Source organism: Branchiostoma belcheri, unplaced genomic scaffold (genome assembly GCF_001625305.1).
Source record: "Branchiostoma belcheri isolate BF01 breed outbred unplaced genomic scaffold, Haploidv18h27 scaffold4, whole genome shotgun sequence".
NCBI lineage: Eukaryota > Metazoa > Chordata > Leptocardii > Amphioxiformes > Branchiostomatidae > Branchiostoma > Branchiostoma belcheri.
Window position 1 is genome coordinate 7,660,044 of NW_017804020.1, and position 14,363 is coordinate 7,674,406.

Here is a 14,363-nt window from a genome sequence, read left to right on the forward strand (position 1 = left end):
TCCCACTGCAAAAAAGAGACGCCTCATATAACTTGTTTTTTTTTATTTACTTCAGATTCACCTCAAAACAAGGCTCGTGAGAGCCACTTACATGTTTTGGGTTACAGTGATGACTGCGTGGTCAGATATTTGTTCACCCTTGATTTAAACCGTTGGAGGTTGTAATTAGCGGTGAAACATTCACGGGGAAGCTTGTTCCACAGTGAAGTGGTTCTGGGGAAGAAACTGTCAGCATGAAATTTTCTCTTGACTGATGGACTATTGAGGAAGAAAGGTTTTCAATTTCAAACGCTCCAAGTCTGAAATGATGCCGAAAATGTACTACAAAATGGCACTAAATGTCAATATCAGACAGATTTCCTCATCCAAGTGCATTTTCTCTTTTGCCGAACTGAAATTGCATTGGATGCCTTTGAGTATGATCCAACGACTACGCACAGTAGATTATGAATGAATGAATGAATGAAGATCTTTATTGCACATTTCTGCCACATTTGGCTAAGTACAGGTCACAACAAAACAAGATGAATGAACACGGTTAACAGATACAAAATTAACTAACTATCGTTACATAAATTCAACTTCTCCTCGCTTTTCAGTTATTGCAGAAATAAACGTACAGATCTGTTTTTCGATGGGTGGTTTATCTAGTCGTATAAGGAATATGAATTTTTCTGTTGTACTTAAGTGCGTGAAATGGGGGAATAGGTGTTGTACAAACATATACAGTTCATTTCTCTCTTTACTATACAGTTCACATTCTGTTACAAAATGGCGTTCGTCTTCTATTTTGTTCAGGTTACAATATTTACATAATCTGTGTTCAAGGGGAGTGCGGGAATGTCTTCCGATTTCAATATGTAATCTGTGGCAGCTAATTCTAAGTCTTGTGACAGCATTAGAGCCACGGATACGTCAACAGAAGGAAAACACCTCTGACCGACACACAGAGAACTTGAGTTAACACGCCAACTGACACCCCGTCGCCGGCCGGTCTTATTTCCTCTAACTCTTTGGAACAGAGTTTCGGGCCTCGTACGTAACCTTTCAATGTCAGCCCTAATGAGAAACAGTTTATCGAGCAAAGAGACTGATTACATGGGAAGGTTTTCATGCCGAGAACCACTGAAAATGTCCAGTTCTATTCTTGTCTTGCTTCGGAACACGCTACCTCCCAATGTTCGCATAGCTCTCACCATTACATCATTCAAAACCAAACTCCAGACCTCACTTGGAGATCCATACACTGTGAATTCTGACCCTGACCTCACAATGTAAATACTACTCTATTAGCGCACCTTAGCTTAAGTCTTTATACATTTATGTATAGTAATTCCTAGACAAACTATGTAATTATGTTTCCAAATGTTTCAAAAAGAGAGAAGAAAGGGCAACTAACAGTAGATGATAGGTAGTTTATAGTATTATTGTAATGTATAGGTTCCTAGCACTTTGTATTAGAATATAGCGTACCAGTATGAAATACTCATGTTTTGTATACTGGATATCCTCTTGTGCATTTAGCCCATCTGGGCAAGAACATGCAATAAAGATTCATATCATATCATATATAGATCTAATGAGTTGATGATTTTGATTTCAATGTCCTGTATGTACGCATCTTATGTAGCTTGTTGTCTTTCTCTCCAGGGTTAGCCCTTTAAAATAGTTTAAATTTGTAACTAGTTGGGCAGCCCTGGCTGTCACCTGTATAGCTGAACCAATGGTATAAAAAATGAATAAATGAAATATTCTTGTCTCTCACCTACGCATTTAGTCCTTGAGCTCTCCAGCCGGTACCCAGGGTTGCAGAGGCAGTAGTACGAACCGACTGTGTTGAAACATCGTCCGTGCCGGCAGATGTTCGCGATAGTCGAACACTCGTTCATGTCCACCACTGTGACATCAATGATAATAATTGTTTATTGCAAATTCTTGCCCGAGGGCTAATTGCAGAAACAGAAGAACCATTTGGTATAAAAACAGACAATTGGTACATATAGAACTACTGATAACTACTAAGAAACTACTGGTAAAAAAAACTACTGGGTTTGACTTCTTTTTTGAAGACAGAGGAAGACAAAGGATCCCACTTTTTCTGTAATTTGTGGGTTTTCGGATGTTAAGAGGAGAGTAGTTTTCTTTTCATTTGTATATGTGTGAAAGTTTGGGTAGAATTTGGAGGCTACGTCAAAGAGTTCATTTCGTTCATTGCTATAGAGAACAATTTGATATAAAATGCGTTTTGTCTTCCACCGTTTTCAATGATAATGGAATAAAAGACACGAAGACCTTTATTGGCTAAGTACAGGTCACAACAAAACAAGATGAACGGATACAGATAACAGATACAAATTTAAAAGTAACTAACTATCGTTAAATAAATTCAACTTCTCGTTTTTTAGTTATTGTAGAAATAAAGGAACAGATCTGTTTTTCGATGGGTGGTTTGTCTGTTTGCAATAGGAATATAATTTTTTCTACAGTACTTAAGTGTATGAAATAGGGAAATAAGTTCTGTATAAACCTATACAGTTTGTTTCTCTCTTTTTGCTATACAGTTCACATTCTATTACAAAGTTTTCTGTCATCCAAACGTTAACATCTAGATCGTTGACACTACAGTCTTTTCTTGTTTGATGTCACGTATGTGTCACAGCACATTCAGCTACCGGTATATCTGTATCTGTATCTGTACAGCCGGTATAACCGCCCTTCGGCGTAACACACCAGCTTCTGTATCTGTATCTGTACAGCCGGTATAACCGCCCTTCGGCGTAACACACCAGCTATAGGGGAGACTGTACAAGTACTGTACAATGGATGCAGTGGAAAATGATATATATTCTATTTACCAATGCCCTCATTACTACATTACTACACTAGAAATTGTTAATAACAAACTGTTAGTACTGTTAGATAAATGTTAGCAACAATACCTATGTCATGATGTAAAATGTTGCCATAAGCTTTATTCGTTACAATTGTCGTGCAATAGACTTATTCCTCGTTGTCATCCTATAAACCGCGGCGAGTAAAGAGTATTTCGTCTTGAATAGTTTCATCAGGTTGGTAAGTTACTGAGTAAAGGGACTCTTCTTACACAACCAAGTCTTTTATTCACGGCCGACGTTTCGGTGACCATCTGTCACCTTCCTCAGGGCAATTCTGACTTGTTCACATTGCACTGCAGCACAGGTGTCGCTGCCATAGATGCATTCCCAATGCATGGGAATTGCCCTGAGGAAGGTGACAGACGGTCACCGAAACGTCGGCTGTGAATAAAACACTTGTTGTGTAAAAAGATTATCTTTACTCGGTATTTCGTCTTTCCGACCTTGGGAAAATAGCGTGCAAAGCAGCAGTGTGATCACGTTAAAACTAACCAGCTGTATTGGGCCTAATGATGAGAACCCCTGCAGTGATGCCCCTGTTGTGTGTGTAGAACGACTAACAGGCTTTAGTGCCAGGTGCAGTTGAAACTAAGCTATTTTCCCTGCCGAATGAGTTTTTTTATTCAGCTGATGGCAAGACTTGCAATGTCGCCAAACGTGTTACGAAGCAGTAATTTAAAAGAATTGGTCCACACAGCATGGTAGATCTGTAGATCTAAAAAGTCGGACCTACGCCAGGAAATGCTGTACCTGTAGTTTGGCAGTCGTTACACAAAGCGACTTTTGCTTACCCGACAGTGCACAACTACCTAAGGCAGTCCAGACTCTACTATCAGACTGCAGATCAAGAGTGTCCGATCTCGTATATCTCTCCCACCCTTCGCCCTGACTCATTAGTTGTTCCAATGGGGTACAACACCTGCAAGGCGTTATCAACTAAAGAAAGGTAACCGTCCTGGCAGGGCTTGCCTTTGTGGTCGATGTTAGGCCACACTGCCTTAATTTTATGGATGACATCCGTGCACGCATTGATTTTCGTCTGTTCTGAAAAAAAAAAAGAAAATCACCTCCACCGAGGCTCTGGCCTGGGTGCCATTCTCCGTAGTCCATGGTAGCTAGCGACAATAGGGAGCCGGCGGTAACTACGGATGATGGCACCCAGACTACCGAAGCTCCACGGAACTCAAGAACTCAGTGCGGTGCAGAGTCATAAATGCCGCAAAAGGCCAGCATGTACCGGCTTGTCGTATAAGCCGCTATGTACTACCGCAAATTCACAATACCAGTATTTCGGTGGTTTAGCAGCGTTTGTTCCTGGAATCTTTTTTTATTCGCCGTCGCGTACTAGTTTGGGGTCTTCAGAGGATGTCATCTATAAAATTAACTCAGTGTAGCCTTACACCTATGAAATTATTGGCTCTGTCAGATGATAACACGAATCAGCACGCTTCACTGGCCCGTGTCATATCTAAAATTGCGTATGTACCCCTTGGCTGACATCAGCTGATGTCCTCCAGATGAACTCGAAAATTCCGGTAGCCGCAGACAATTATACATCAGGTCGCAACGTGGAAACAATTTGCGCAAAACCCCGTAACGTAGAAAATGTCACAGGGTCCGCCACAGAGGCGCATGTCGAGGCCGGGAAGAAAAAAATAGTTGACAGACTTCTTGGTGAAGTACTAGTATGCCGCGACCCGATCTTTGGTAACGCGTCAAGTACCTAACCTTTCGCTCCAGCGTCCTAAAGTTAAGTGATCCTTATATTCCCACACTCAGAAGCGCACAGGAGTAAAGCCACTGCACACTCGTGAATATGGCATTCCGAAAACAAGCCGAACTCCCCACAACCATGGTTAGGAGTAGGTCGGGAGTAAGGTCGGCTGGAGTTCGGCAAGGTCTGCTATAAGTTCACACAAACTCCACATAGAAAAAGGCAGACACAACCGCATTCCTCTAGAGCAAAGGATTTGCCAATTTTGCGATTTAGATAAGATTGAGGATGAGTATCATTTTGTAGTCGATTGTACGTTATATAGTAATGAGAGAGACTCCCTATATTCTTATATACTAGATAAGTTCCCCCAGCTTTGGACATTTAATGAAGTAGAAAAATTCAGATTTCTTATGAAACTTGACAAATCATGTATTATTAGTTCTACATGCTCGTACATCTATACCTGCGTCAAGAAGCGAGAAGAAGTTGAACATGTAAATAGTAGATCACATTAGTATGTATAGTTTAAGTGTCATTGCTGTATCCTTTTCCTTGTCTATTCATGACCAGTACTTAGCTTGTTAGAGCACAAATGTACAATAAAGGTCTATCATTCATTCATTATTGTCCGGCTGCGGAAGCTGAATGTTTCAAAATGTTAAAAACATTCGGGTGTGAACGAGAGGTTGGGAAATGGTTTTGCTAGTGTTCGGAAGTAGGTCGCGGCGTGATTGACAGTGAAATTCGACTAAAATTTAATTCAAATTCGATTCCATTCGTATAGAAAGGCGTGGACTCTGATCAGACCGCTCCCGGAATTCATCCAACCACTACTTTAAGACACACTCTCGTTGCGCCCAAGGACAAAACCCCCAAAGAGAAGAAAGTGTGGTGTCATTTACCACATCCCCTGCCAGGGCAAAAACAACAAGGGGCCCTGCCAGGAAACCTACATCGGGGAAACAGAGAGGTCTCTAAAAGCCAGGTTTCAAGAACATACACGGCCTAGCTCTGCCAGCTCAGAGGTGTCACAATACATCATCATAGAGTCACCCGGACACTTTGTTTCACTTGACACTGTAAGGATTTTGGACACTGAACAAGACTATTTCTTGAGAGGGGTGAAGGAAGCCATATACATCAGGGCCCATCACCCTTCATTGAACCGCGACGGGGGTCGACATCGTCTACCAAATACCTTTGACCCAGTGTTGACGTCACACTTCAAAGAAGGCACGTGACAAGCTTCACTGGGTCAGTCTACTGAGGAAGACCAGAGTGACTGGTCGAAAGCTCTAGGTGAGAGAATTTTTTGGGTTGGACCAAAAGTTTAAACTTTAAACACCGTTATATGTTCTTGAGCGGTGTAGAGATGATTAAGCTCCGTGGAACAGAGACCAGACGTAAGATGCTGTGGTTAAATGGAGGTCCCGTGTTTGGGACAGCCACACCCCACGCACGTTAAAGAACCCACCGCACTTATCGAAAAGAGCAGGGGACCTTCCCGGTGTGAGTGGTTCAAACCTTACAGTCCGGTCTCGGGGTTGACATCTTTGAAGAGGTGATAGTCACCTGTTATATCAATCCTTCCACAAATGTGGTAAATTGTCATAAATAAATAAAAATAAATAGTTACCTTGATCTGTTCTGGTGGATCCGTCTGTCCGCACGCCTCCGACGTATCTTGTCCTCCTCTGGAAGCCCAGACCTCCGGGACACAGCCATTTGAAGTTTTCTGTGGTGAGCAGAACATCACAGTTAGAAGTTCCCTAGCAGCTTGTTTTGGAACTGCAGGGGCGTTTGTTTGAAACTGTTCGAAGTAGGATAACTCAAGAACTGGCTGACGGATTGTCATTATTTTTGGTATGTAGGTAGCTTAAGTGATGCTTGACATAATTAGATGACAATTACGCAAATCAGGATCTAATTTACATTATCAATGACGAATTTCTGCTGCGTTCCATGAGGAAGGGGAACATTAGCAGATATTGATTATGTAAATTGTGACTCAATTTGCATAATTAATGAGAAAATTCTATAATTCCATACTGGTAAATGCCAGGAACTTCATACTTGCGGCATTTGGTGAAGTCAAATGAACACGAACGTCGGCTGAATAAACCTGTTGGTTGAGTCTCTTTAGTCAGTGACTTTGGCCCTTTCCCACTGGGATAAAATTGTCCGGATCAGGCTCCAATCCGGCTCGAAGCTGGATCGAAGCCGGATCAAAGCGAATCAATTCGGCTCGATCCGGACAATTTTATCCTACTAGTGGGAATGGGGCCTTAGAAGTCCAAATACTACGTACGTGTTAATGGGCCTAAATTCTCCTCCTAGCTCTGATTGGCGGATGTTTTTCCGCCAATGAGATATAGGAGGCTATCACGTAATGTTATCTTATCTTTCAAATAGCTTTTTTTAGCATTTAATTTAACATTTTAATGTCTTGGGGTGGTGGGACTACGGCGCACAGATATGTCAACTTTGTATATTTAAATGTTAATTGTACCTTTTAATTTTTGTTGTGTGACGCTGTTAAGTTGTAAACTTGTGTGCAGCATCACGTGCACACTGTCCTTGTTATGTTTCCATGTTTTGATGAATAAAAAAAATGGGGCCTTACAAACCTGATGGAATTATTTGCGGATGTACTCACGTGAGTTTGGGTCGGGGCAGCTCTCGCACTGAGCGCCCCAGCTCTCCCCGATGGTACAGCAGCACACGTGCTTAGTGATGGCCAGTCCCGTCAGGTCTACCCCACACACGCCTCTGTTCGTGGGCACGTCACTGTAACAGCGTCCGCGCATCTCCGCTGTTGTTACAAGCAAAAGTGTTTGATTTGACTTATTAGACTGTATAAACAGATATATACAGCCAGGACTGCCCAACTAGCCGGAGGCTATTATAAAGGGCTAGCCCTCACAACAAGAAGATAACTACTGCATAAAATTCTGTAGCTTAAATAATGCGTAAAATATATTTATTTCTGTTTTTCGGTTGATTGAAATTAAACATTATTTACGCATTCTTAAAGGTATATACTTAAATTTCATGCAGCGTACCAGCATGATTTTAATTGAGTCATCAAAACTCTTTCCTCGTGCTTACAAGTACTCAAGTTGTTTGGGGGGATGGACGTGAGTGGAGACTTAAAATTAACAGGAAGAATGACAGGAGGTCAAAATGTCAGACACAGGAAATGGGGTGCATTTGGAGGCCCTCGAATCTGGCCGGGAACTAGCGGGAATTAGACGTCGACGTGGTGGAATTTAGGAAGTCGAGAAGTTGCATGAGCAACGTTAACGCTCCAACTGCTATCCTAGTTCCGAATAAAGCACTTCATACAATACAATACAGTACAGAATAAGGTACCGTGGAGGACACGTCGTACAATCTCTTCGGTTGTTCCAATAAAATCACGAAAACCCAAACTTTTTCCCGGAATTCGAAGTCTGATTTCTGTTTGTAAGAAATCGACAAGTTTCCCTCACTCGAAAGAGCCCTTATGCGGTATACCCTTTGACATAGAATCAGAGGTCTCAGAATCTGCTATTTCGTGTTCTTTGATTGCTCGTACTAACTGGGACATGTTGTTCTGCAGTGCCCTTGTGTCAGACCCTGATCCAACGAGCTCGAGTCAACATTACATCTTGTAACCATGTCACATATGGCATCTTTAAAACATATCTTAGGTGTAAACATATCATACATGTACACATGAGAACTTGCACTTATCTGCTTTCATTGCTCATGGCGGACCGTCTAAGCAAAATTCGTTTCATGGGTACGTCATCTTGAGACTCCGTGATCATATCTCGTACTTACTATACAGTACTCCTTCTTCTTCTTTGGCAGTTCAGTCTACGATAGACTACAGTGCTCCAAGCGTTTCATAATTCACCACACATTTAAACAAATCCTATTGAGTCAATGTTTTGGCTTGGAATCGTTTGCTTGACAACATCTGTAACTTGTTCACCTCTTTGTAAGCAAAGCGGTTGACGAGACAGATGTTTGCACTCATGTCTTCGGAACAAAACTAATGGATAACACAGATGTAATCATGTGTGATTGACATGAACCGACCATGAGATAGCGATGCAAAATCGCGACATTCAGACGAAAGGAGTTTCTAATCTCAGGTATTCAATGTACGAGTATTAATACAATTAGTCCAGCACCCAATCAGCAAGAAGATTACAACTGCCCTACCAGCAGGTGTTCAATGTATTAATCCAATTAGTCCAGCACCCAATCAGCAAGAAGATTACAACTGCCCTACCATCTTGAAATCTTCATGCCTATTGGCTGTTGCTCTCTGCATTCCTTACTGATGAGTCATTGCTATAAGGTAACTAAACTTCACTATTCGGCATAGAAAACAGTCAAAAAGTCCCAAATTATACAAGTTTAGGGGAGAGTATGCCAAAAATTATAATGAATTGTTGTTGGTAGATATATAAAGCATACCTAGACCAACTTTCAGGTGATTTTAGTGTAATACCAGGTCTCCAGGACCCTAAATGTACAGATTTTGTCAAAAAATGGCCAAAAAAAACAACAACAAATAAAACAATTCTAAATGCCTGTATCGAAAAAATGAAAACAAAACGCCTGGGGGGTATTTGGCTACTCTACCTTCATACCAAATTTCATGTTATTTGGCCCAAAAATGAAGGAGTTGAATCAATTTAAAGAAATGGCAGGAGAAGAAGAAGAAGAGGAAGAAGAAGGAGAAGAAACATGAGGAAAAACAACATGACTTCACCACATAGTGGTGAAGCCATAATAAGCCGAATCCTAAACCTCTGCTTGAGGGTACGTAAGGAATTTTCATGATGAAAGTTCGAACGTTGAAACGGATGTCGGTGTGTACCTAGTACCTGTATGTGGTCTTGGTTACCGCCAATGCTAAGTACAACCAGGTTAGCAAACAGCCCCGGCTTTGCCAGGCCCCCGCTGAGCGTGCTATCCACGGCAGTCCTGTTGCACAATTAGCCAACAAATGTAGAGAACAGAAGTTTTTTTTACACCCACCGATACATCTGGTGCCGGTGGCGTCCATCATGTAACCCGCCCGACACTTGCAGTGGAAGCTGCCGGGGTTGTTGGTACACCGCCCGTTCTCACACAGCCACGGGAACGCCTTACATTCATCAATGTCTGAAAACAATCGAAAGTTTTATTGCAAATTCATGCCTGAGGGCATGAACAGAAGAAACATTTGGTATAAAAACAGATAATTAGTACACATAGAACTACTGATAACTACTAAGAAACTACTAGTAAAAAAAAACTACTGGGTTTGACTTCTTTTTTGAAGACAGAGGAAGACAAAGAATCTCACTTTTTCTGTAATTTGTGGGTTTTCGGATGTTAAGAGGAGAGTAGTTTTCTTTTCAATTGTATATGTGTGAAAGTTTGGATAGAATTTGGAAGCTACGTCAAAGAGTTCATACAACAACAACAACAAAACCAACATCTCACCAATTTTGCACAAAAAAGTTTGAAGACTAGAAAGGTAACATTTGCACAGCAAATGCATAATGTTTACCTTCACATGTGGTATGCTCTGTTAATTCTTACTCAAACACATTCATATATATGGTCAGACAGGAGTCTAAATCCCTCCTGCTATAAAATTGCAACTTTATGTAACCCAACACCAGTTACCATGGTGAGAGACGGCTGGTTCTGGTCATTGACCTTATTGGTTTGGAGAAGAGGAGGAAACAGAGCAAAAACAATGTGTTTTCCGTCGGTAAACATAATGAACTTCACTTTGTCATGGAATGCTAGCGCTCTTAATATGATGCTTATTCATATTTCTCAAATCAAGTACAACAGATTTCAAGAGAATCGACGCTACAGACAGATACAAATAGGTTCATAAAAGACTGCTCTGTTATTAGAAAAAAAAACCGAAACTCATTACTCAATTATTTTGATTTTCGCGCTGATTCTGTGCGTATCACACTGTCATTTCCTCACAGCCTATGGGGAGACCATTTTGACCTCCAATTTGACCTTCCTGTCAGTCAGCGGTTACACCATTTTCTCATTTTCTCTCACTCAGTCACTCACTCACTCACTCACTCACTCAGTCACTCACTCACTCACCACACTCACTCACTCACTCACTCACTCACTCACTCACTCACTTTCTATGACTTCTAACAGAAACTTTACGTACTCGTCCCCTGTGTTGGTGGCGGCATTAATATAAGTTGAAAAAACTTGAGTATGTCGTCACCACGTCTGGTGATTACATGTTGGAATAAAAAAAATAAATAAAAAAACTTTACGTATACACATTTATACAAGCGCGATTCCCGTTGTGGATTACGTATATAGAAGACGTTTATTGCAAATTCGTGAATGAAACGTAGTATAAAATAACTAAAATCTACATGATAAAAGGTAGTTGTCTAGAGCTATAGCTATGTCTAAAACTATGTCTAAGGGGTTTGACTTCTCTTTTTTAGACCATGGATCGAAGACGTAATGTCCCACCTTTTCCAAAATTAGTGGGTTTTGGGAAGTTAAAAGATGAATAGTTTTTTCTTTGTCTGTAAGTTTAGTAAAATTGGGATAAATTGTAGAAGTTTGAACATGAGCCATGACCTACACTCGACTAACCTCAAGCAAGCATTATACCCTGCACACACAATTCCCCCACACAGCCCATATATCAAAGGTAATCCCCTTTCCACGCTCCGCTCTTGTTGAAGGAAATAAACCACAGCAGTGAACTATTGCACATTTTATGACCCCTTATCGTCAACTCCACTGACATATTAACGACAGTCCTATCTGGCTTCTCTACACAGCATGGGCCACAACACTAACACCGGAGCGGATGTTACAGCTCCAGCCTTGTGCTCGTTGTTGGTGGTCCCAAAGTGGTTTCCATAAACAATTTTCCCTCACCACTCGTTCCTTTCCTGGCGATTCGTCCTGCTAGCTGTCTTGGCCCAACCAGACAGGCTACATAGTTTATAGAAGTGCAGCTAAAACAGTTTTAAAGTGGACCTATGAAATGTGAATAGAGGCTTTATCGTTTAGTCAATAAAACTGATGGATTGGTCTCGGTATGTAGTACGGACCGCGCGAGAAGTCCAAATAGTAATTAACTGGAACCGTGAATAGTTTCATCAGGTTGGTAAGACACTGAGTACACAACCGGTAGACATAACCGCACTCCCCTAGAACAACGAATATGTCGGTACTGTGATCTAGGAAGAATCGAAGATCAGAAACATTTTGTAACGGATTGTGAACTATACCACAAAGAGAGAGTAGATCTTTATAATCTGATACAATCTATGTTCCCCTTCTTTATACATCTAAGCTGTACAGACAAATTTATATTTCTAACTAGAGTTCCCCGATCTCATACCTTCGCCAAATGATGTTAATCTTTATGACTGACAAAGTTTAGATTAGATTATTCCCCCCTGATTTAAGAAATAGGAACCTAATTTTCATGAATTATATCATTTTATCATAATCTCAACCAAAAGACAGTCTTATATTAACAAAGAATGCATTCTAGCATTTCCTAATAAATTATGCAAATCAGGTCCTGATTTGAATAAATTATGTTTAATGATGTTCACCTCAATTTAACTTTCAAATACCACAAGTATGGAATTCCAGGCAGTTATCATTACATAATTATAAAATTTTCTCATTAATTATGCAAAACAAGTCATTATTAACATAATCAATATCTTCCTGTGTTTCTCTCGTTGTCAATTACCAATGTCACAAGCTTCAATTGTCATATCATGGAATGCAGCTGATTTATAGAATTTCCCCATAAATTATGCAAATTACATCCATATTTGCATAATTGTCACATCATTATATTAAGCATCACATAAGCTACCTACATACCAAAAATCACAGCGATCCATCAACCGGTTCTTGAGTTATCCCCTTTTGAATATTTTCAAGAATTTATCCCTGCAGTTTCAGAGCAAGCCGCTAGGGGGCCTAAACTCACGTCACTTCTTTCCCAGCACAATAGCTACCTACCATCTAAATTTCATTACCATAGCATGTCTAGATCATGAGATATCAAAACCGGAAGTTCAGCTGCAGTACCATAATAAGCCGCTAGGGGGTCCAAAATCTAATCATTTTGAGGTCTCATCAAGACCTACCCACCTACCAAGTATCAAGACAATCCATCAAGGCCTTCTCAAGTTATCGTGTTTACAGACAGACAGACACACACACACACACACACAAACACACACATACACGAACGCCTCTGAAAACATAACCTTCTTGGCGAAGGTAATGAGCTTAGACAAACCCTCTGTATTGAAACATATCTGTTCTTACATTTTTGCCATTACTAAGAAACGAGAAGAAACCGAATTTACTTGATTGTAGCTAGCGCTACTTGACGATGTATGTATGTAACGTTATCTATATTCCATCCTTTTTTTTTGTGACCTGTACTTAACCCAGTGGGTATGTGTGTACAATAAAGGTCTTCATTCATTCATTCATTCATTCTTTATACACAACCAAGTCTTTTATTTCGTCGACGTTTTGGTGACTGTCTAGTAGATCTGTCACCTTCCTCAGGGCAATTCTGACTGGTTCACATTACACTGCAGCACAGGTGTCGCTGCTATAGATGCATTCCCAAATGTACAATATTTACATATCTACTCATATGCGTGACCACAGGGATTAAGTAACTGGAAGTTGGTAATGATAGCTTCAAACCACCCGGAAGGATGCCTGGCGAACCCCCGTCTCGTATCATCACCAATACTCCATGAAAAATAGTGTAAATTCAATCAATCAATCAATCAATCAATCAATCAATCAACCAGTCAATCAATCAATCAATCAATCAATCAATCAATCAATCAATCAATCAATACTTTACCGGCGCAAGCCCCTGTTGTCTGGTTCCTCTGATGACCAGCTGGGCAGCCATCAACTTGTCCTATCGAAAATAAAGATGCTTCACGTCAGTATTATTAAAACGTAACTGTGTGGAAATACTGACGTATTTAGATAACTGGTTTAGTATATGTTGTAATTTTGTGTTGTTCTTAATCTATTGTTTTTTGTTGACTAGTGTCTCTTATTTCATTGCTTATGTTGCTCTGTTTATGTTTTCCTGTACAGGGCATGCATGTAATAAAGCAGTGAGGTGTAGAAGGTAACCCGTACCTAAAATGTGGACACACGAAGTAAGTGTAGAAGCTAACCCGTACCTAACATGTGTGGACACATGAAGCAGGTGTAGAAGCTAACCCGTACCTAACATGTGTGGACACATGAAGCAGGTGTAGAAGCCAACATGTGTGGACACATGAAGCAGGTGTAGAAGCTAACCCGTACCTAACATGTGTGGACACATGAAGCAGGTGTAGAAGCTAACCCGTACCTAACATGTGTGGACACATGAAGCAGGTGTAGAAGCTAACATGTGTGGACACATGAAGCAGGTGTAGAAGCTAACATGTGTGGACACATGAAGCAGGTGTAGAAGCTGACCCGTACCTAACATGTGTGGACACATGAAGCAGGTGTAGAAGCTAACCCGTACCTAACATGTGTGGACACATGAAGCAGGTGTAGAAGCTAACCCGTACCTAACATGTGTGGACACATGAAGCAGGTGTAGAAGCTAACATGTGTGGACACATGAAGCAGGTGTAGAAGCTAACATGTGTGGACACATGAAGCAGGTGTAGAAGCTAACCCGTACCTAACATGTG

The 14,363-nt window shown here is 40.8% G+C and overlaps 1 protein-coding gene across 1 annotated transcript in view; it reads right to left on the reverse strand.

Annotated features, from left to right (window-relative positions):
* Positions 1-898: 898 nt before the first annotated feature.
* Positions 899-14,363, reverse strand: part of LOC109476984 (latent-transforming growth factor beta-binding protein 2-like) — a 22,126-nt gene continuing 8,661 nt past the window's right edge. The window contains exons 4-8 of the mRNA XM_019777998.1: positions 9,649-9,774; positions 7,268-7,423; positions 6,248-6,346; positions 1,766-1,897; positions 899-1,059 (exon numbers count right to left, since the gene is read on the reverse strand). Of these exons, the coding sequence (XP_019633557.1) occupies positions 899-1,059; positions 1,766-1,897; positions 6,248-6,346; positions 7,268-7,423; positions 9,649-9,774 (674 nt within the window). The remainder of the gene's footprint in view (positions 1,060-1,765; positions 1,898-6,247; positions 6,347-7,267; positions 7,424-9,648; positions 9,775-14,363) is intronic.